Source organism: Oxyura jamaicensis, chromosome 17 (genome assembly GCF_011077185.1).
Source record: "Oxyura jamaicensis isolate SHBP4307 breed ruddy duck chromosome 17, BPBGC_Ojam_1.0, whole genome shotgun sequence".
Lineage (NCBI taxonomy): Eukaryota > Metazoa > Chordata > Aves > Anseriformes > Anatidae > Oxyura > Oxyura jamaicensis.
Window position 1 is genome coordinate 9769503 of NC_048909.1, and position 23052 is coordinate 9792554.

A 23052-nucleotide genomic window follows, 5' to 3' on the forward strand; every position below is an offset into this window, starting at 1 on the left:
CCCGCTTCGCCGGGTTGAGGCACGGAGGCGGTGAAGGTGGACAAATAATTTTTATTTGTGCATGCAAATACATGTCAATACTGCAAACTTCTTCCATCGATTCTCTCAAACACTGAAAACCATGATGCTCTACTCTGTGACCAGCCAAAGCTAAAACCTCTTCACTTCAGTGCTACAGCAAACACGCACAGAGCGCCCCGCCGGGCCCTGCCCTACTTCTAACACAAAGGGAAACAGTACAAGTCGGGAATAAAACCGAAATAAACGGAATAGAATTTACTCCCCCATATAACCCCATTTCATTTTACAGATTTTAAATTATAGTTTTAAATAGAAGCTGAGAATGCGCCATAAAAATGAGCATTAAATCCATCGTAGCGATGGTGCCTGCTTTATACATGATGGGTGTACACCATCTTTTATTTCATTTACATTTCAATCGAACAATAGATTTGCAAAGAAAATGTCTAATACAGACGTAAAAATATTCACACTAGAGCTTCACAATCGGTTGTACAATTGACAAACAGGCCTCTTTTCCCAAACTTTCCAGCTAAGCAAATTTATAAAATGTAATCAATGCAACAAGAAAAAAAATTTCCTTAAAACTTCCAGGGAAAAGAATACGCAGTAAACAGTATAAATGCGGACAGCAGATGCTGCAAGCTAACCACAATACTTCTGAGTGGCTGTACAGTGGGTATGTGCAGTACAAATAAAAGCCACGTGTGTTGTATCACAACTACCGTATAATGTACTTGTTTGCCCAGCTAAGAAAATGCATGCATTTCCATGCCTTGGATTAACTGAGATCTATTCTGGATAAATTGATGGGCTATGTGCAAATGACCCTGGCTTTTGGCAGTAGTGAATGCAGGCTCTGTTTTATTTCAGCTTTTACAGCAACCTCTGGACTGATTAAAAGCTTCCACAAACCTACTCCTCAAATAACGGGGTGTAGCGCTATGTTTGATACAGGGAATTTGGAATATTCACATTTGTTTTTATCCCATCACTGCCAGTTCTTTTCCCTCGTTGTGCTCCCTTGCAAGCAAAGAGATATGGTGACGACTACTGCCAATTTTAGCTGTTCATTTATACTGGAAAATTGGGTCATTTAGAAAGCACATTTGTGTTCTGCTTGCAGAAGAGGTCCCTCAATTAGAGGGAATTTCCTAACAAAAGGGATTAAGCTACAACATAAAGAATGGACTTTTACATACTATAAGTCAATCATTTCTCATTTTGTTACACTCTCAAATTCAGCATCTTCCTTTAAGAAGTCTAATAATAATGAAAAATCTGTTCACAAATATGATCAAGGAGCTGCTGGCATACCGTGTTTATGTACAGCAACAGGTACAACTTGACAACTTGTGCTTTAAGAAAGCAAACAAAAAACATGTTTGGAACTATTCTGAGTTTAGATAGTTATTTTTAAGTGTTCTTTCCTCAGCTGTTTATGACCACTGTGTATTATATTTTACCTCATCCAGCCTAGTACACTATTATACAAGAACAGCATTCAGCTCTTGAGTACAGGATAAATTAAAATCTCAATCATGTTATCAAAGCACTAAAACCTCCCAAATTAGACTTATACGATGAGCAATGAAGAGCTTATTTAACATAATCAGCTGTAGACAATCTTTCTTTTTTTTAAAATCAAGTGTCAAACTTTAGCGTCCCTGTACTAGACTACCAAGAACCAACGCCAGTTTGCTTTGCAAAGAGTCTAACCTTTCCTTTGAAGGGTCTAGTATACATTCTACAATGCAAAATCTGCATAAACACTAAGATTCATTTCTTGTCACCTGTTTACAGGAACAAAATATCAGTAGCAGGGCGATCACTCTGCTATAATTATACGTTAAGAATGTACAGATAACTACTTTTCACACAAGCATTCTCCCAGCACAAGCAGTAGTCTCTATTAAGACCTATGTGGGAAATGAGGCAAAACAAGGAATGAATCCAGGTAGTGAGGCAACACAATTAACTTAGATACTAATAACTCCTGTATCTCTTGCATGTGAAATCCCTGCTGTACCCCTAGTAGGGGTGGGGAAAAACAAACAAAACCAAAAATAATAAAAAATGCTTGTCCAAGCAAAGCAAAAGAGCCAATCTCATTTCCCCAATCTGCTATGGGCCTTTTTTTTTTTTTTTTTTTCCTGACAGCAAAGGCCAAAACCTAAATGGGAATCACTGCTATTAATGCACGAAGATTAGTCACTATATCTCAGTGTCAGAAAATAAGCCCTTCCGTAGCCCAAAGGCACCTGATTTGCAACTAGACAAATGAATACATACTTGTTTATATAGGGTCAAGGGATGAAACTCCACCAAGAAGAAAGCCAGAACTAGGTTCCCACCTGTAGCTTCTACCTGTCAGGGCACTGGAGGGCATAGTTTCATGGCAAAAATCACATAGTCAGTGTTAAAACTGCAAGAAAAAGCTGACATGCTATTTAAACCCCCAAGTAACTTTTTGCCTTTCATTCTCTATATTAAAAATTTGAGAAAATAACTAGCCTCAGTTAAGAACCAACTTTCCATATGAAGTGTATGGTCATCCTACAGAAATACTATTATCATGGGACCTCCTGCTGCAGACAAGAGTATATAGATACATTTGTTCTTAAATATGCCAATATGGTTGGCAGGAATATGTTAGGCTTATGTAACTTCACTGGACAAACAGGCAAATGTGTGTAAGCAGCTTATCCCAATCCCCCTCCAGCAGAGCACAACCAAGTTTTTAAAATTGCAATTTTAAAATTAAAAAGTTAAGGTAAATACACAATCAATTTATGTAGTATATATTCACCCTCAGATCATGCTGAAGATGTTCTGTGGAGTTCTGGTGCACAGAGGGCTCTTTCCCTGAGGGCAAATAAGGACTTCTCAAACCTTTATATTTTCTCTATTTTTGTAACAAAATAGCAATTTAAAATTTAAAAATCTTTTAAAAAAATTACATCACCTTCAACATGGAAGATCTCACTGTTTAAATATCCATGAAAGAGACATACTTGTTTGCATATCTGTTTTTGGAATTACATTGTACAGCAAATAATAGTATCTCAGAAGCATTTCAAAAGTAATATAAATTCATATTTACAGAATGGTCTTGGTATAAAATATACAACAATCATATTTATGTCTAACATTCTAAGTTAAATTTAACATCAATAGGAAATAAGTTAAGGTGACAAAGGTGGTCTGGTTCTTGTATCCATTCACTTTGAGTTGCAAGTGAAACAAAGCATCAACCTAATCCTAGCTATGAGGTGGCACTGGCTATAGGAAGGTACAGCAACAGCCAGAGGACACTAGAAGACTACTTGACTGTTTTTCTACATACATTCCTTAACATTTGAGTATTAAATAAATGTGTAAGATCTTCCATACTGACACCAGAATATCAAAACTAACCCTTGGATTTTCAGGTATATTTACAACATAATTATTTCATGGACAGGTTCGTTAGGAGAGATATCAAACACCAATATTTACTTAGTCTAATCAGTAACCCTCAGGGAAATGCCAACCCCCACCCCCCAGAAACGTGCACAAAACAGTTATCAAAATCTTACCCGACCACATAGCTGTGATTTTGTAAAATAACAACTCAGACGACCAGTAACATGATCCTCTTTAAGCATTTTGCTAGCAGGAAAAGCCCTTACATGCAGTACACCTGGTGAAAGATCAGCTTGGCTTAAAATATTCCAGTACAATTTTCAGAGTAAACAACTTCACAGAAGTTAATAAAACATAAAAAAAAGTAAAACTTGTCACAAAGAAAAGTAAGAGGGCAAACAAGATAGTAATTATAAGGAGGGAGAGTCCTGCTTTCTTTTCCGAAAAAAAAGTCAATTTTTAAGCTTCTTAAAAAAAATATGCCCAGGGCTCTAGTTCGTGTGTATTTATGAAAAACTCTTTTCAGTTGACATGTCTAACTTAATTCTCAGTCACATCTTAACAGGGCATAAATTCATACACTTTTCCGTACTCTGAAGGTCAGATAATGCTATATTATTGTATTTTCAAGGTTTTTGAAAATAAGTTGCCACTGAACAAGCAAAAATTAAACCTGAATACAAAATAATGATTAACAACATTAAACAAAAGGTAATAACTGCCTTAAATTCCCAATATTTAGTTTAAATTAAAAACAAAACAGTACAAAAACAGCAATACCATCTTGTTAGTCAGTGCAAACACTACATACAGGGTTTTCAAAAGGAAGCCAAGAGCACCTGATACTTTTTGCCAAGTCATCTGGATTCTATAATCTGCAAGTTGAGAACTATTAATAAAAAAAAATGCTGTTACATTAGTGCATAACCTCTCAAAACAGTTGAAAATTGTTTCATGTATAGCTTGGGGATATCAATACCTAGTACATTAGCTGGAGGACTTAGGCACTTGATTTACTTCTGGTGACTTTACTTGGACAAGTAGCCTGTGTATTTGTATCTACAGTACTAAAGCAGAAATTGGGTGGGGGAATGGAAACAAAAAGCTGCAGCAAAGCACTGCACCACAGACCTGCAAATAACGCAGCAGTGCAAAGCTAATGGTGTGTTAACCCTGTAAAAAGTCTCAAGTCCAAATCCCCACCTCTCAGTCTTCAAAACAGGAAACAATACTCCATGCAAAGTTCCACAACTAAGGAAAAAGCAGCTGCAACGAGACACAAGTTCTTCTCTCATGAAACAAAATAGAGACAAATAAGTTAGTCTTCCTTTCACTAGATGTATCATTGTAGGATCCTGCTAGTTTAAATAACTGAGTTGTTAGTTTTCTACAGAAGCCATTTTAAACAAGAATGGCTCAGATACCGCACCGGATTGCTACAAACTCATAAAAAGCTGCTTTAAGCTTAAGTAAAACAATGTCCAAATTCCATTCATTTGTGGAAAGTGAACGCCTTACCCTAGTAAAGTAAGTTTTTTTTTCTTCAGAATGCTAATGCGAGAGGGGCTTGAAGTATCAAAGAGTCCACAGGAAATGCATGACCCCAATATTATTTTTTTTAAAAAAAATATACATTATATAATATATATTATATATATAAAAAGCTAGTGTAAATGCTTCCATGGTGTGGTCACAAGCTGGAAAGATGAATGCCTTTCAGCTGTTAACCATCCTGCCATTTGCAACAGGCTTTAAAAAGTCATTTTTATCCTCAGACATAATGTGAGCAGTTTTCAAAATGAGGCTGCCAACACTGACTGATGTGCTGATGGGCAGGCAGCTTGCATTGCTAACAGATGTTGTGATCGGCTGACTGAAGCAAGAAGTTACGGGCAGGATTGTTTTCTGCTCCTCCCTGAGGAGAAAAATAAGTTACAAATATTAAACAAGTACATGCACAAGTATCCGGAACTGAATTTCTGTGCATTAAATAAATACTGACAAACTCAATTTTTAGCAACAGGAATAACAACTTACTAGGGAAGGGTATGCTCAAGATGTTAAATGCAGTCTGCCTCACTTTCAAGGGCTGCATTATACATTAAAAACTAAAGAATATGTAAACCTAAAATAGTGTATTTTAAAAACTACCTCTCTACGGAGATTTGTGCAAACAGTCTGAAACTTAACCTTTTGAAATTTTTCGAAATTTCTGGCAACTATAAAAATACTTTTGCATTTTTTGCTTACTGAACATGTGAAAGGTATTTTTAACAGCTGTGACACGTTTCAGCATATATGATAACAACAATGCGTACAAACAATGGTACCATCCTGTGACTTTCACATTTGTGACCTAACTTGATTTCTTAACAGGTTCTTCTCACTTCACCATGTATACACAATGCAGATGTCTACCCCAAGTCTGAGGAGGTATGTAGTTCATCCTTAAACAACCACACTTCAGCTACTTTGATGCTGCTGTTTGTCTAAGACTGGCAGACACTGCTGTTTTGTCTAACACTCACAGAATCACAAGGTCTTCACCTAAACTTTGTCTCTTCTGTTCCATAGATTCTTTCTGGTGCTGCTTCAGTGGATGCCCGTTTTCTACAGTTGTTCCATTGAGCAGCTGATCATCTTGAGAACTAATACCTAGCTGTATATCCAGAATCTCCTACAGGAGAAAAGGAGAAATGTCCATCAACACTGTTGCTAACAACTTCAAATTCTCCTATTATGTTCCACTACATAAAGATGCTGGAAACTGGAGTGTCTTCATGTGACTTTTGATTTTTATTTCAGACTATTGGTACGTCTATCACATTTTAATATAGAAGTGCTCATGTTTCATTTTTGCCTATCACTTCATCAGATATCTTTAACATAGCTTTTTTTCCTGTTTGTTTTTTATAGAAGTAATGTGATATAAACTGTGAATTCCTCAGAGGACTGAAATTCAAACAGAACTTTTTCAAGAAGCTCCCTAGCTGCAGGTATGACCTCTTCGTCAGGCATTTCAGGAGTGCTTTGACCATCTCCATCATTTTCCAGCTATAAAGCTGACATAAGAGGCAGATTACAGAAGAGATCCTAAAATCAGATCTAGATTACATGCTGATCAACTGTTTGAAATTACAGCTAATCCCAGCAGTCTAGGCACCATATTCTGTTTATTAGAATTCACAACGGACACACCATTATTTGTCCTTACACAATTATTTGTATAAGAAGGAAGGAAAATAGCTTCCAATTTTTTTCAGTCCTTTTCACACAAACGGTATCAAAAAGGGAAAAAAAAAATCAAAGATAAAAAAAATAAAATGTGATCTTAAAAAATTAAAGATCCCATTTAAATGTGATCTTCAATGCAAAACATTCTTAAATCGTAGCTTCAATGCTGGAGAAGAAGGGGAAAGGAACAGATTCCCCACATGACTAATGTTATCAAAAGGTAAAGAGTAAAAAGCTGAAAGCTACCACAGAAAACAGTGAGCTGGCTTTTAACTTCGGTATTATTAACAGCCACGTATCTGAATGAGAAGTATGAGATCCCTAGTGTTAAAGACAAATGCTTGATATCAGTACAAAGAGTAAGACAAAAGGCTTTGCTATCAACATAATCTACTAGTGTACAAAGAAAAGTGTTAAATTCTTTTGACTAATTAATTAAAGGACCCAGCGACCTTTTTAGACAGATTGTTAACTTACTTCTATTTGTTCACCCTGCCCATCAGGTTCATCTGTATCTAGGGCTGACAGCTCCAATTCAATGTCTCGATCTGGCTTTGCATCTGCACAGTCTTCAGTATAATCAGTCTAGAAAAAAATAAAACACTTTCTGTAAATATCAAGTTGGCTTTTCACTTGCTTCACACAACACTCAAATATTAAAGTGAAAACAGAAGGTGCATTTCTAGGACACAACATTTCTATAATACAAAAGAGCTAGTTTATCACAAAACTTTGGGTATATGCAAGACAAGACATCAGCACAATCTGTTCACAAAGCAGTGATATAGACAACGAATACAGATTTGAAATTTCTGTAGCCAATTAACAGAAGTTTTAGGTTTTTAACATGCACAAGTAGAGCAAAGAGAAAGGATCACATGAAAATCAATGGTCACATTCTTCCCATTTTGTAAATGGATGACTGGAGCAACAGCACAGCAGGTTTACATACTTGATCTTGGGAAACAACTGGGTGTAATAACAAGAGCAACTTAACTTGCGCAGAATGAGTTATAAATATTTGGGATCATTAGATTTAAGAGGGTGTTCGTGTGTGCGTATGTACATATATACGCCAAAAAAAATCAAAGATTTATTTAATCCCAATTACCCCTTGCTTTACCTCACCATTCCTCAAATCAATTTCCTTGCTTAAAAGATTTAAGGTAAGGCGACTGCCTTCATCTAGAGAATTCCACTTCTGCTGCATGGCTAGTGCATTCGCCTCTCTCTGAAGTAGTAATGAGTTACTTTTGGCCTATGAAAAGAAACATACCAGTTATCTACAAGTACACTTATACCACGTCAAACAGCAATATAAAATCAGCTTGCAAAGTGAGAATCAGCTCTCACTCCAGATGGATAATTATGTATTCCTCTGATGTCCAACATCTATTTTCCTCTGCATCTGCTGACATTTACCAAGTCCACTACTTTCTCCCAAAAATGGTCTTATTGATGTCAATGGAACAGCTCATACTAGCTGTCCTCATGCACCCCAGGAAGCGTTGTGGTACTAGTGTCTAGGTAACTCACTGATCATCTTGTTAATTGCACTATTTTCTGAAGGCTATACCAAAAATGTTTATTTGATTTTTTTTTAAAGCACATGGTATATCTGATCTTACCTGCTGTAATTCAATACTTAATAAATCTCCAGTGCTGGAATGCTTTCTGTGACCAGACAAATCTGTAACTATGAATCTGTCCCTTTAAGAGAAAGAAGGTAAAACTGGGAATTAAAAGCAAGTTTCCTAAATCAAAGGACACAAAAACCAGTCTATCAATATCAGTGTTTTGAACAAACTACATGACTAAGGTAACAAGCTTTTCATCTTCATGGCAAGGGAGGAGAGGGTAACAGTACCCCAAGGCATCATATGAAGCAAACATCCTTATTTTACATATGGTAAGAAGTGGCAAGAAAACTTGAACTAGTCAAGATCAGATTTGGACACGACAGCTTGGCAGTACCTAACTAATTCTTTGATTAGGTGTCTCAAGAGTGACATTGCTAGTAATCTGGTATTATTTCCTCTATTTAGTATTAAAGACTACACAAGTTTTAACTATTTTTTTCAAAGGCTTTATGATGGATAGGAAAAATCTGTTGCTTTAAAAATTAAGGACTATTAGTAATTTTTTTTTAGTAATTATTTCTTTAAGCTATATTCAGGGATACTGAATATTAGCCAGCTATAGAAAACACTTTTAACTGAATAAATACCAAGGACAAGTCCATACCGTTCTGCATAACGTCCTGATGAAGTGGAATCTGAGCCATACGAACTCCATCTCGAGTCAACAGCATTGACATAAGGGACATAATCTATAACAATTTAAAATATGTTTGCATTATCTTATCTTTATATATATATATATATATATGTTCTTAAAAAGTAGGACATAGGGGTATTTTAGTTCTTTACATCTTCATTGCTGTAATAAATACAAGAAGAAATGCTTGTGATATATGCTATGTTGTCAATAGGAAGCCTGTGCTTGTACCTGATACACTGATGGGCTTAGTTGCACTTCCTTGGGAAGCAGTGGCCTGAATAGGATCTGTTGTGTGATAACCTGTACGGGATGACCTGGAGATTGCACCCCACTTGGAAATGATCGGTCCATCGCTAAATGGGATTATAGGATCTTCTTCCTTCGCCCTTCTCTGAGTTTCAAATAAATGCACTCTCCTTTTAACATCCCCGCTGTCCAAATCCTATATATTTAAGAAACAGAAAGAGATACAAAGACTTGTTTGAAGTCATTCCTATGACTCAGATTGTGAATGACTTCCTGACTACTGTTGCTGAATACAGTGATGAAAAACAGTTCCACTAGAGAGCCAAGATGGACCACGATGATTTCACTATTGCCTTTTAACAGCAAACTGACCATCAGAAAGCTATTGCCAGCATTAGAAGTATTTTTTTTTCCAAGCTAGTATTTCCAGGCAGAAAATGTTCCATTATTGCTTTAAGGTCCTTCAGTACCATTTCCTGTATTAGGAGGAAATATTGAAAAGACTTGAGAAATTATGAGATTTGGTTGTATGTCCTACATAGGACATAAAGGTAACCTGCTACACTGTATAACAAAGTCTCTAAAAAGCATAAGCTCTTCTCTAAAAAGCATAAGCTCTCAGCCTTCCAAAAGTAAGCTGTGTGCCATGATTCATACTACATTTCTTTTTTTGTTTCCTGAAGTACTTCATTTTTTCCCCCATCGGATGATAAAAGTTGATAAAAGAGACAGAACTGAGAAGTCAAAATTATTATCCCAACACTCCAATAATTAGAGAATACATTTTTTAAAAAATCAGTGGATCCAACCCAATTTACAGACCACCTACTCAAAACATTTTGAATACAAATTCGATTTAGAGGGATGTGTTATTAACATGGTTGTTTCAGATGTCTGAGAATTTTATTCCTGGCACTACATCCTGTCACTGACATAAACACGTCGTTTGTTTACAAAACTGGGAAGAGGTACTCCAAACAATTTCAAATGGGCCAAGCTACTTAAAACTAAAATACTAAGAATAGAAGCTATCAATAAAAGAAAAAAAGGCTTGTTTAATCAAACAGAAGACACTTCAGCATGTAAGTATCATTACACTAATGAGATAACATGCAGAAAACCCCTACCATTAACACGGCATTTGAATTGGCAATCACATCCTTGGGCTCTGAGTCGATAGCATTTATACAAGAGCCAATAGTGCCACAAGACCACGGTGAATAGTGAGAGAGATGGTCTTCCTCAAATTTAGTTCCACTCAAATCACTGACACTCTCTGAGAACTACAGAAAAGGGAATAAATAAGTAATAAATAAGAAAAACGGAATTCAGTCTTAAAATAAGAAAATACATTTACTGCTATTTAATCATATTATCTCAAAAGTCAATCAAGGAGGTATATCCATGTTCAAGACTTGACTCAGGGACAGCATAACCCATGCAACAATCAAATTTTAAACCAGTGCAGCTGACAGCTGTCCCAGAACGGTAGGCTTTCCCAGAACAAGTAACTGTCTGGCCTGCCAAGATAAGAGGCATCAGTCAGTGTCGGTATATTAGTAGCGGGTTTCTTCATGTGATTACCTACAGTAAGTTAATTCAGAGGAAGCCATGCATTTTTCCTTTCTGTAGAAGCCAGTGGCAGATAGAAGTACGACTCAGAACACTTCAACCTGGATGAAGACCTAAATCCTGATATACCTTGAATACACCCATGAAGGACTTCAGGTATATCTACCTTACAAGACCTATTCTGAATAATTACAGTCTAACACCTCAAATGTGAACAGTGAAACTATTAATCTACAGCAAAGAGTGCTTGGTAGAGTGGTTCTCAAAGAATTTCTTGGATACATTTAAGTTACATGTATAGGAAACAGTGAATGATTTTTATTTTTTACCCCCCACACTCAGAGCACACAATTCGTATTTGGTAGATTTCCATTCTTGCTTACAGAACTGTATCGTATAGGTACACAATATTCTACCAGTGCCTTTTGTCACTTTTAATGGGCATATATTCTCTGGGATTTGACAAGCATTTTTGCAGGTTGATTCAGTCTACGCATCATGCCATAATGCCAATTTGGAGTATGTTATGAAAGGTCCTTAGTGGAAAACAACCATTGTTTCGTATGTGTGGAGAACAAAAACAACAACCTCACTCTGTGAAATTCACAAAGCAAGTTCAACCTAGTTATATTTCCTTTAATGAAAGTAAATCGAATTGACCTCTTCACTTTTTGAAGTTTTTCAGCAATCATGTTTAGCATCAACTTAATAACAGATTGAATGTATTAATTATTAAATACTACTCTCCTCTTGCTAAAAGAATAAATTCATTTTCTGAACAATAGATGGCAGATGGAAAATCTTTACCAGAAATATTACATGGCATCTTACAGAAACAGGAAGGGAAAATAAAGAAGTTCTTTGGCTTCCCACCTCTGTGCTGAAATCTACACTGAAGAGAGGAGAAGGTGGTGTTGGAGATGGTGTTGCCATATGAAGGGCTGATGACACAAGAGGAGTTTTCTGTGTGTGGTATTGTGCCCATTGCTCTGGCTTCCGTCTTAATTGCTCATCGTAACCAGTCTTCAAGTGACCACAAGGCTCCTAGCAATAATAAAGATAGTTCCGTTTATTCTGCCGTACTCTAACCAAAAGGTAAATACTTGGAGTAGACACGCTTGGACAACGTATTCCCTGGGATTGTAACTATCCAGCAATATCACTAGAAGAATCCCACAAGGATCTGGAGGAAAACCCAGTCCATGTATGGTAAATCAAATCGTAAAAAATATAATGAGATCAATCAATATGTAATGAATTCAATCAACTTGTACAGGAATTCCAGAGGCAGAATGGCTCTGGTCCTAATCCAGGTTACAGTAATCTATTTCACAGGCTCATTTTGTTCTGTTTATTTATAAACAGAATAAAAACTTTGTCCAGATCTAATTTCTTATCTCTGTAACCTCAACTAAACAGAGGAGGCCTATGCTGATTATTTACCAACTCTTCAGTAATGACCTTTAGAATAAAGCCTTAATCCCTCCCTTTCTGGCTGCCACTTACCCTTGGTAAAGGCACAGTCCTCTGTTCATTTGGGGGTTGACAAGCCACAGAGTAATACCCATCCAAAGAGTTGTATCTCTCACGTAATGATGTCTGATAGACAGATGAGTGCATCACATCCATGGGAGGTAAAGAATTGCTCCTAATCATATCATCTCGGGGATACATCTGTGGGCGCCAGATGCGCCTGCTGTCATAAACTGGAGCATACATTCCAGAAGGGACAGGAGGAACTGGTCCATACGGCTGCGGAGGAGGAGGTTGGTAAGGAGAATTCAGTCGATCTCGAGGGGGAAATGTACTGTAATGATCGGCATATGGCACGGAAGCAGGTGGGAGGGAGGATTCTGGAACATTATTGGACCTCACAAAGCGAGGAACACAGGGAGCCACGCCAGCTGGTACTGTTGGAGGTGGTGGATAATATCCTTGAAAATTGGAAAAAGGTATATTTAATGTGACCACAAATGACCCATAATTTTACACCTTCTGAAACTGCAAATAGCATTAAGTAAAGCATTACACCTTTAGAGAATGAAGTGCCACGTTTCTTCAAACTCACTACTGACCCTATCATCTCTTTAATGGAATATAATTTCATTTATGACAACCATATTTGCAGATGCTGTGCTGACCCTTTACTAACATGACCCAATCTGGAAAACCGACTTTCTCTGCCATTGCTCCCAGATATGGTTTAACTGTCTATGTAACTAAAAAGTCAGCATTTTAAACACTTCTTTATATACACAGTTAAAATAGCACCTCTAAAATAAAAGCTATACTGCTAAAAATAAATATTTTCAAAGGTTTCTAAGTAACCATTTCACACTTGGTTTACTCCTTTTCATTGGAGAGAGTTGTCTGAACACCTCTAACATTTGTTCTGATAGCTTGTGAATGACCCGATGCTAGAACAAAATCTTAATAGTTTGAATATAAACATGCATATGACAATCTAAAAAGATAATTGAAACCTTTCAAAAACATCTGAGCAAATACAAAGAGGTAAGAGCATCATAGTACATGAAAACACTGTTCTCCTCCATGACTCTGAATGACTAAAACAGGAAAAAAAAGTCACTCCTAATAATACATGTAATCCAGCAGGGTATTTCTCATTTATTAAACACTACTAGAAGCAAGCTATGCCTCTGGGTCTGAATCCTGGCTATAGATATCCCCCATGGATAGGGCACAAGGTGAGTGAGCCTAACTAAACCTGTTTAAATGCTAATAAGGAAAAGGTAGATGAGAGACCTTGAGGTTCAAGTTCTGGATTATCAAGGTACAAGTTGCCTAATATGCAGCACTCAAAAACAAGAATCACCAATACTGGAAGCAGACTACAGCTCCCTCCCATATTCAGCAGTGGAACAGTATTCTACTAAATGAAGATTCAGCTGATAGGAAGTCCACAAAACTGAAAGAAATCCACTGCAATGAAACCAAAGTTAATTCTTAGCACACAACATGCAGATTTATCTAGATGAGAATTCAGACCTATTGTCTCGGTGTGCATCTCACTCACCTGTCTGTGGGTACTGTGGAACTTCATATGACAACTGAGTCCTGGGATCTTGGAAATATTGAACGTTATCAGAATGTGGAGGGTAGACAGGTACTCTGGGAACAAACTGGCTGGATTTTGGAGGCACAGAGTTCACTTCTGTTCCAATGTTGGGAGGACCAGCTGAGGTAGCTGCTGCCTGGCTTACAGGAGTCTTGGGTGGAGAACCAATTTTACTGAAAAAGGATTACCAAGGAATTGTTAAGCAGACCTTTACTTATCTCAGTTAATCATCTCTGTGTACACACTCCTATGGATAGTGAAAAGTTGGGTGAAGTCATATCCTCTGGAATTTTAATATCATCTGTTTGGGGTGTTAAATTATCAAATTTCAGACTTTCTCATAAGAGAACTCAAAAGCATATATAGATGGTTCTGGTATATACTCATAAGCTTATGTACTACTTCTAAGCATATTCTGGTAAAGACAAAGGCTTTGAAAAATTTAGAGGCTCAGTGTTTCATAAAGAAGTACCTAAGCATTTTTAAGGGAAAACCTCAAACCTGGAAGATTTCCAGGATTATAAAGGGATTTATAATAAAGGGATTTTTCTTGATTTAAGGAAAAAAACAACAACAACAAAACAACAACAACAACAACAAAAAAATAAACCACTGCATGAATTCTTCTTGGTTCTAAGAAATATCAAATTTTGAGTACCATTTTTTTCATTTTGTTTTTATGTAATATACTAATATTACCGATACTAATTTATATACCAGTTGAGAACAACAGAATAAAAGATATAGGGAGAGATTTGCAAATTTGTATTACATAGAACTATTCAACAGCTAAAACAACTGACGCTGGCTCTGACAGCTTGAATCCAAATTTTATATGACGTCTGCACTGCAGTACAAGATCTTGCACAACTCTGCAGACAGTGAGCAACACCAACAACAGCAAGCCAGGACCAGAACTGTACCTATTATCTCTGATCCACAAGCTTTCTTGCCTTGATAATCTAAAGACATAATATTGTGTTTAGTTATCTTTATGAAAAAAATGTTACTAACTTTTCAGGTAGTGATTCTGTAGGGGATCCCGAAACATTCTGGCCGTTGGCTCCAGTCTTCCCTCCCTTCTTGGTGTTCTCCAAAGCTCTCAAGGAGGTGTCTGCACAGCGAGGGATCAACTGGGGAACACCACTTTCTAGATTAGCTATTCCGTTACTACTCGGCACCATCTTCCCTGTTGCTTCAGGGCTTCCTATGACAGAAATTACGTTTCCGGTAGTGGTCGAGACAGTGCTATTTACGCCGACTTTATTTAGAAGGGGGAATGTTCTCACTGTTGCACTGATTTTTTTGTTCCTCAGGCGGTATCTACAAACAAACATATGCAAACACAGAAAAGACAGATGATTAAAGAAATGCTTATTGTGCAGTTTAATTTATTTGTAAAACTGACTAAAGAGAAGGATTGAGATAAACATTATAGCCAAAAATTACAGGAGTTTACACCGGTGTTTATTTTCAACATTTTGGCCGAATCCGCAAGTAGAACATCAGCATTTTTCTTGTAACCAAAGACCACCTCCTCTTAGGAGATTCACTTCTGCAGTTCTTTGGAAGTGGATTTGCATGAAAACAGCTTTAAAAATGCATATGTTACATATTATCTAAATAACTCAATTTACTACTTAATTAAAATATAATTAACATTCTCTCCCTGGTGGACAGTATAAAAAAGTCCCTGACAGACTGAACCTACATTGTTTCATAAAATAAAATTTTACTTTATATTTATATTTTAAAAAATGCAATTAGTTTCCAGGCATTGCTTTACTGTACCTTCAACTTCACCTTACAAGTTGTCACTTCAAGAGATACATGAACCCATTCAGAATGAATAAATGCATAGAAGAAACCATTTTCAAAAGTTCTAAGGAAACTGCTTGGATTTAAATTGGGGAAAAAAAGTGTCTCCTATACTCACTTTTCAAGCTCCTCCTGAGAATGAGCAAAAGTACAGTTGGTTCCTCTTGGACATCCCCCTTGCTGTCGAAGGTCTCGGCACATACTTGTTTTATATTTGCTATTTGGTTGTGGCTTAAGAAACGCAAATAAAAGACATTCTGCTTATACTCCAATAAACAGACAAAAATAGCATAAAAATACACACATTTAAGAAGTTTTGCATCTTCCCATCTTTAATCAGAAAACTAAGGAAATCTCTTGTTGATGGGTTAAGTACTATGCCGTTGTATGAATCTCACTTCAGTGAGCTCTCCTGTATTCCATATACAGAAATGTTAAGTTTCCAAAACCTGAATACAGCAGTTAACAGTACCACTAATTATTCCTAAGAAAATGCCGTAAATATTTCAAGTTAACCTTATTTTTTTCAATGTTGCATCTTTCAATAAGTGTAGATTAAGACATATCACACAATAGTCAAATATAGTTACCTGTGGAGTTTCATGTCCTTTTCTACTGTAATTCTGAATGAAATCCACCAATCCATGTACCACAGTCTTTACAGCCACCATTGCATTTTCCAGCTGCTCCCATGTTGGAGATGCTGCATCTAAAATTATTAAAAAGGAGGCTTGTTGCTCTGTCAATAATTCTAAGTGTATCATAAATGAGACAACTCTACTAAAACTCTGAAGTAGAACAGAAGTCAGAGAATCCTGAAGAAGAGCTTATGATATGCTACATTAATTAACAGGAATTTTGAAAATACGAACAGAGGTTATCTTATATAATTTACTTTGCTAGACATAAAGAATGTGAAGAGTTCTTAAAATAAGATTCATTTGCATACCTGGATTTGGGTCTATGTTTGCCAGGAGCTCCAAATGAGGCCTGAGCCTGTTTAAGTTTGCAGGATCGCCTGTGCGCTGCAAGACAATTGTCAATTCTTGTACGCTCTTCGCAAAAGACTCTGGAGATTGGAGCTGAAAACAAAGTAAGTATTAGTATGTTGCATCTTACACCCATGAACTACTAATTTTAAGAAGATTTTCATTAAATTGCTTCCTAAATGCAATAAATAGTGTCTTCAGATAGTACATAGCAAATATCAGTGGAGAGAAATTTCATTTCTCAACTCAGAATCTGCCCTATGAAGCTTCATCATAAGACACAAAAACCCACTATACTAGAAAACAAAATGTCTTTATATGACAAATACACTACAGCGAGGAAAAGCCTTCATTCTAGTTTTAATCAATATTCGATACAACCAAAGACAAAAAAGTAACTGAAGCAGTTCTTGAATTTTCAGTATAACATTTAACAGTCAAATATAATACCACAAAGATACTAAACCCATCCATTTGACAAACCTTGTCAATAATGGATTGCATGTGTGATTTATGTGCCAAGTCACCATAAAGAAGGGAAGACCATTGTTCTGGTGATATTCGAAGTCCTGCTTCCATGGCAATGTGAACAATTTGGGCATCGTGCTCTCTCCGCAAAGCCTCGTAACTCCGAAACTCTTCTTTAAGTTGCATCAGAGAAGAATCTTCATCCCTTTTAGTGACCTAATAAACAGTGATGTGTAAACAATCCTTCTTTAACAAAAGAGGCAGCAAGAGATTTCATGATGCTTGTTTAGTGACATTAGGTATTAGATATTATGATAACCGTGTTCTCAACTGTGATTCAAAACCAAACAAAAAAACAAACAAAGCCAAAAGTGACAATATTTTACTTCTTCCTGAAGCAGCCTGGGAGCGTCATGTTTTATGTCTCTGTATTTAGGAGAGAATTTCCAGAGGAAGAACAGCAATTAGGAATGAGTGGTAATTCCAGAATTGATTCCAGCTAATTCCACATGTGACTATTTGTTCCTTTAGCAGAGAACTTCAATACTTGAACTACTTCATGTCAGTTTTTATATTGTACACTATCCAAATGTGTAGAAACTGAATTTATGTAACATTTTACAGATGAAAGATTAACCACAGGAAGGGTTCTTTGGAATTGAACCCTTGGTTCAATTTGTTCACAGCAACAGACTTGAAATATTTTGAAGTTAATTGAGGTGTTTTACCTTAAAGCATGATGCTCTATACAGTAGCTGCACAACGTGACCAATGCTTGTTTTAGAGGCCTGAGGAAATCTTGGTTCTAGTCTTTGCACGACAAAAAGTACCAGAACTTTTCTTGAAAGCGCAGAGCCATCTTCCAATGCCAGTAATACAAGTTTCAGTGCTTCTTCTTGCATAGCTTTAACACAAAAATATAAAATAGGAATAGAAATATGTTGCCAGAAAACAGTAAGGCTATCATATATTAACACCCTAAGTAGGAACATATGAATTATCTTGAACATAATTTGTTATTACTTTATTTCACTAATCATAAAAAAAAGCACTGTAAACTTATATTGAGAAATTTAGGAGGAGTATTTAGAACCATTCTAAACTCAGCAAATTTAAAGAGCTAAGACTGATTTTCAGTAATAAAAGGATCATTGGTGCACCAATACTTTACTGTGTAGTCTTGCAGCCTTTGTCATTTTGGACATCTCAACAACGCTACACCATGAAGCTGTATAGAATATGAGAATGGTACAGCAACACTATCAATTATCAGAATCATGAGAGGATTACTTCCAGTTTAAACACAACTTCCTTCTCATCTCCAGGCTTACATTTGCAGCATACTTTAAGAATTTGCTGTTTGCATTGAAGATAAAAACACCATTATTGTAAAATTTAGAAATAAAGTATGCTGCAATTAAAGTTAGGCTGAGTGCACTTAGGGCTACTGGGTGAACAAGAGAACATTTGCAGTTTTCTATCAAATTCTGATCACAGGCAGCATTACAACTAGTCTATGTTAGTTACACTGCATTACAGGCTGTGCAGAAAGCATGTTTATTTACTCTTTGCCGGGAGTTTTGAAATAATTCCTCACCATTTCAAAGAACAGTCAATAAGGCAGAAATAAATCCCAAACCTTTTAAGAAAGCAGATTCTATTAACTTGTAGTTTTTGTTTTTGTTTTTCTCCCTTTTTTTTAGCTTAAAGTTGAAAACCAGAAGTAATTACACTTTCAGCTGCACAGAAGAAACTTCCAAGGAATGTTTTTGCATTAAGAAAAGGTACAGCTGAACATACTCTGTTGCAGATTCTGCAGTTACCTTACCTGGCCCTAGAAACTGACATCCCCGTGCTCTGACAGCAGCCCAAAGGTTGGCAGAAAGCTGCTGAGGATTTTGGTGCTGCAAGATCAGTTCTGTAACAGTTCTCTCTCCCAGTGATCGAGCTGCCCTCATAGCTCGAACCCGACCCTCTTCCTCTACCAGTTGACAATTCACTAGTGTCACAAGCTTCCTTTGCATTGGACGGCTCAGCGCACTCTGATTCAAGCTAGCAACACCTACAAGGAAGGAAAGAAAAGGTAAACTACTGCTTTTTATCAGGCAAATTAATCTAAACAAGGCAAACAAAAATGTCTAATAGTATATGTCTGTCTCTAGGACTTGAATCTAATCACAGGTATCTTCCTTTCTCTTGGGCAATTCTGGGTAACTCATTATCAAAAAGAATTTTAATTAGAGTCTTAAATTGATGTCAAACCCCTCCTTTGAGGAAAGTTCTGCTTTAATACAAAGTTAGTACATGGAAATATTATTAAATAAGAGTATTTTGTAAACTTGAAATTAAGAACCAAATGTCACAGGTGCGAACAAGTTTTTAAAGTCATAAGGGAAATTTTATTCTGAAAATGAGATAATTATCCCACTGAAACCTAAAATCAGTGCTGAAAACATAATGCTGTTAAAAGTAAGCCAATCTGCTGCATCAAAATTCTGCTGTTCAGGGGAAACTCACCTTTTCCTCCACTTAATGGCTTTAAGTAGAGTGCCAAATCCTCAACACATTTCTTTGCTACTTCATAATGTTTGTTCTCTCCTACATTACTCAACTTTACTGTCTGATGATCAGGTACCTACAAAATGCAAGGGAGAAGGTAGAAAAAAATATATATATCCATCTGACAAGCCTATGATGGTACCAACACCACTACCATTAATTACATAACACTGCAGATGTACGATGCTTTTTAGAGAAGACAGGACCCACCCATGTTGTCTGGAATGTAATTAGGAATAACAAAAGGGACTAAAGACAAAGATCATCATAATGAAAGATTACTTTTGTTAGTACTTAACATATGAAGAACAAAAGTAGGATAAAAAAATAACCAAGGCCTCACGAGAATGTAGTTAACGGATAAATGAAGAACACAAGACTTGTGAGATGATCAGCGTACAAGACCAGCATGATTTACTACAGACAGGGAAGTTATAATGCAATTGGCAAGAATACAGTATGAAAAAGTCAAAAACAAAGTTAAAAAAAATAATTCAAGCACAAAGGCACATAGACATACAAATAGCTTTGAAGTCTTCAAAGAGAAGAACTAGCAAACTTAACTGGTAGAAAAACTCAAAGTGGATTAACAAGGTCAGACTATGAAAATAGAAGGAACATTAGTCACAATACAGTCAATTGTTTGAAAGACGTAGCAAGAAGTTACGAGACCAGGAAAACAAACGTGGTAAGATCAAGGCGGTGACTAGACACAAATTTAGAAACAAACAAAAAAAGGGAACAGATGAATTTGAGAAGCAAGAACACTGACATTTAGTGTTATTACCAATCGTTGTGTCTAGGCATGTGATAAGGCATTAAAAAGCAAAGTAAAAAGCGTCCTTACGGCATCACCTAGGTGTTATAACCAGAGTAAAATGAAAAAGCACATGAATCAGCAGAAGGTGAACAGACTTATTTAGTCCCCATAAAGCACAGTACTGATTATATAATCGCTGTTTTGCCACAGCTACGAGACAGCACAGGGAACATTCCTGGCCTGATTAGCCAGTATCTGAAAATGCAACTGAAAAGCCATCATGCATATTTAAAAAAAATACACACACATTTCTGGAACTTGGTTGAACAGCTAGATACTTCAAACATGTGACATGTAGAAATGAGACTCCTTGCAATAAAATTTAGAATGAACGAGTGCATTCTGCAGTCTGCAGGCTTGCTTTTCTAGTGACGGATAATTGTTTATATCCTAATAGGCATTTTTCTCCAGTCACAGTTCAAGAGCCTTTTTAAACCAGAATTCAGCTTACAACTAGAGTAAGTTTTTGTTTGTGGATGGTTCTGAAAATGGTGTGGTTCCTGTTAGGGTACACGTGGACTTTTACATACCACAAAGTCAAAGCCTTGCCATTTCTCAGCCTAAAATGAGGGGAAAATATCAGCACATATTCTGCACGTAAATGCTAATAACATGGAGTGGCAAAACAAAAAGCTGCTTAAATCATACCTGGGCTCCAACTAACTGGAGGAGTGCAAAGTTTACAGGAAGCACATCGATGTCTGTATTGATGGCAGTCTGGTCGAAAGGACATGCCTTGCGATGAAGCTTGTTCAGGCAGGTCTTACAGACAGTGTGAGAGCAACCTAAGCTGATGGGTTTGTGCACATTCTCATCAAACTCGTTGTAGCAGATTGGGCAGGACAGAAATTCTGTCCACTGAGCTGCCTGCACAGGCATTGTGGAAGCTGGACACTTGTTTAGCAGGCTAGCAGACCATTATTTCACTGTACTACGTTTTGGCAGCTGTAAGTGAATAACAGATAATTTAAAACATGCTTTCTGATAATTTAGAATAATTTTTAATAAAAATACAATTTCAATATTTTACGGAATAAAACTGAATCCTTATGTCAAAAAAATACAACTTTATTTTAACAATTGTACGAAAAAAGGCTCATGAACTGAATCAATGCAGACTACCAGAAATTAAATTTAAACATATTCACAGTAAACAGCATTAAAATTCTTCTCATGGGATTACATACACCGTTAGCGGAGGAAAAGGAAGACGTTTATTGACGCAGAAAGTGTGTAAACGTGAATCAATCCCATCAAAACTCAAATTTTCAAAAAGCAAATAACATTCCCTGATTACAGAACAGGCCTGGGGAGATGGCACAAAAAATTAGGGAGTATAAAACGTTATGTGTTTTCATCTGAAGTAGAACAATGCCTTCCTTCTGAAGTTCTTGTTCGGATTTAATCAGACACCAAACTAAACACTGCCTTTTACTATTTTAAAGAAGCATTTTCTTTTCTCTAAGACATTTCTGTTGAGAATAAGAAGATACTAAAAGAGCACAAGCTTAGTTTTATGAATCTCTTACGCCATTTCCCCTTTTTTTCTGAGAACCCCTCAGAAGGGCTCTTCTCCCAGGCAGAGGTATCGGTGTTCAGTGTTGCTTTTCACATCTCTACCTGACAACAACGCAACTCCACTTCAGTAAGCTTGAAAGAAAATACCCAATATACTGAAAATCCAGGCATTTTGGACAACACTTATGATAAAGCAAGCAACAACTTCGGTTGGCTTGTTATAAGTATTTTCTCTTAAAAATCAACACTTTGTCTAGCAGTATCATGCAATTCTTTTATGTAAGTGTATTCCAGAGAAAAAAAAAAAAACACAGAGAAACTGTTCTGAAAGATACACGATTTTATACAACTTAAGTTCTACGGAAAAGATAACAGGCCTCAGAAGTTCATCGAAACCGCTCACATTGAAGCTTTCGGCACAAAGATTTACATTCACAGCTTCATCTATGAGCTGAGCAGCCCCACCCTTCCCTGCAATGTGCCGCGATGTTGACTTTCCATGCAACCCAGAGACCAGTTAGATCACTTCAAGGCAACGAACAAGCCTACCCTAGCAGCTTGTTAGAAATGCAAATACACAAGTGTTTTAATTACACGTTTAGAATTCTATTTTTCTTTTCCAGTGATGGAAAAGGGAAGCTGAGCTCTCCCCTCTGCATTTGAATTCAGTGACTTTTCACGGCGATCCCATTGTTGGCTGTGCTACAGTTTAATTAATGCTAAAGTATCGGACCATTGAAATAATTACCAGAACACCAAATAGACTTGATGTGTGAATGTATTTCATGTTAATTATGACCATCTGTTTAGAAATCCTATTTAGTACTACGAACATTCAGTGGCCTTTAAGTAACAGGATACTTGTACAGGATGTCCTTATCTCAGCGAGCTTTTCAATATTATGCAGAGATTTTCCCTCCCCAAATGAATTCCCATAGTAAACGTAAAACAAAAACTGAAAGTTGAACCTGTCCCTCCAAAGCCAGACTGCTGAGACAATGCTTGCAGCATCAGCCAGAATATTCACATCCACTGGACAAAAT

At 36.7% G+C, this 23052-nt stretch overlaps 1 protein-coding gene and 1 non-coding gene across 5 annotated transcripts; both read right to left on the minus strand.

Annotated features, from left to right (window-relative positions):
• Positions 1–31: 31 nt before the first annotated feature.
• On the minus strand, positions 32–21439 carry RC3H2 (ring finger and CCCH-type domains 2). Of its 4 annotated transcripts, none has more exons than XM_035341481.1 (20): positions 21140–21439; positions 19630–19747; positions 18941–19174; positions 17841–18016; positions 17128–17328; positions 16605–16737; positions 16246–16364; positions 15774–15886; positions 14852–15160; positions 13796–14010; positions 12265–12692; positions 11632–11802; positions 10314–10469; positions 9169–9382; positions 8905–8989; positions 8289–8370; positions 7784–7918; positions 7138–7245; positions 5955–6103; positions 32–5341 (listed from the first exon to the last, which is right to left on the minus strand). In XM_035341481.1, the coding sequence occupies exons 1-20, from the start codon at positions 21368–21370 to the stop codon at positions 5143–5145; spliced, it is 3576 nt and encodes a 1191-aa protein (XP_035197372.1). In that variant the 5' UTR covers positions 21371–21439; the 3' UTR covers positions 32–5142. The 4 variants fall into 4 exon arrangements, with proteins under 4 accessions (XP_035197372.1, XP_035197373.1, XP_035197375.1 ...); XM_035341483.1 differs by having other exon boundaries at positions 5170–5341; positions 5974–6103; XM_035341482.1 differs by lacking the exon at positions 10314–10469.
• Positions 16829–16938, minus strand: LOC118175641. The gene has a single exon (XR_004755052.1). It is a non-coding gene; the product is annotated as a small nucleolar RNA SNORD90 (small nucleolar RNA).
• Positions 21440–23052: the final 1613 nt, after the last annotated feature.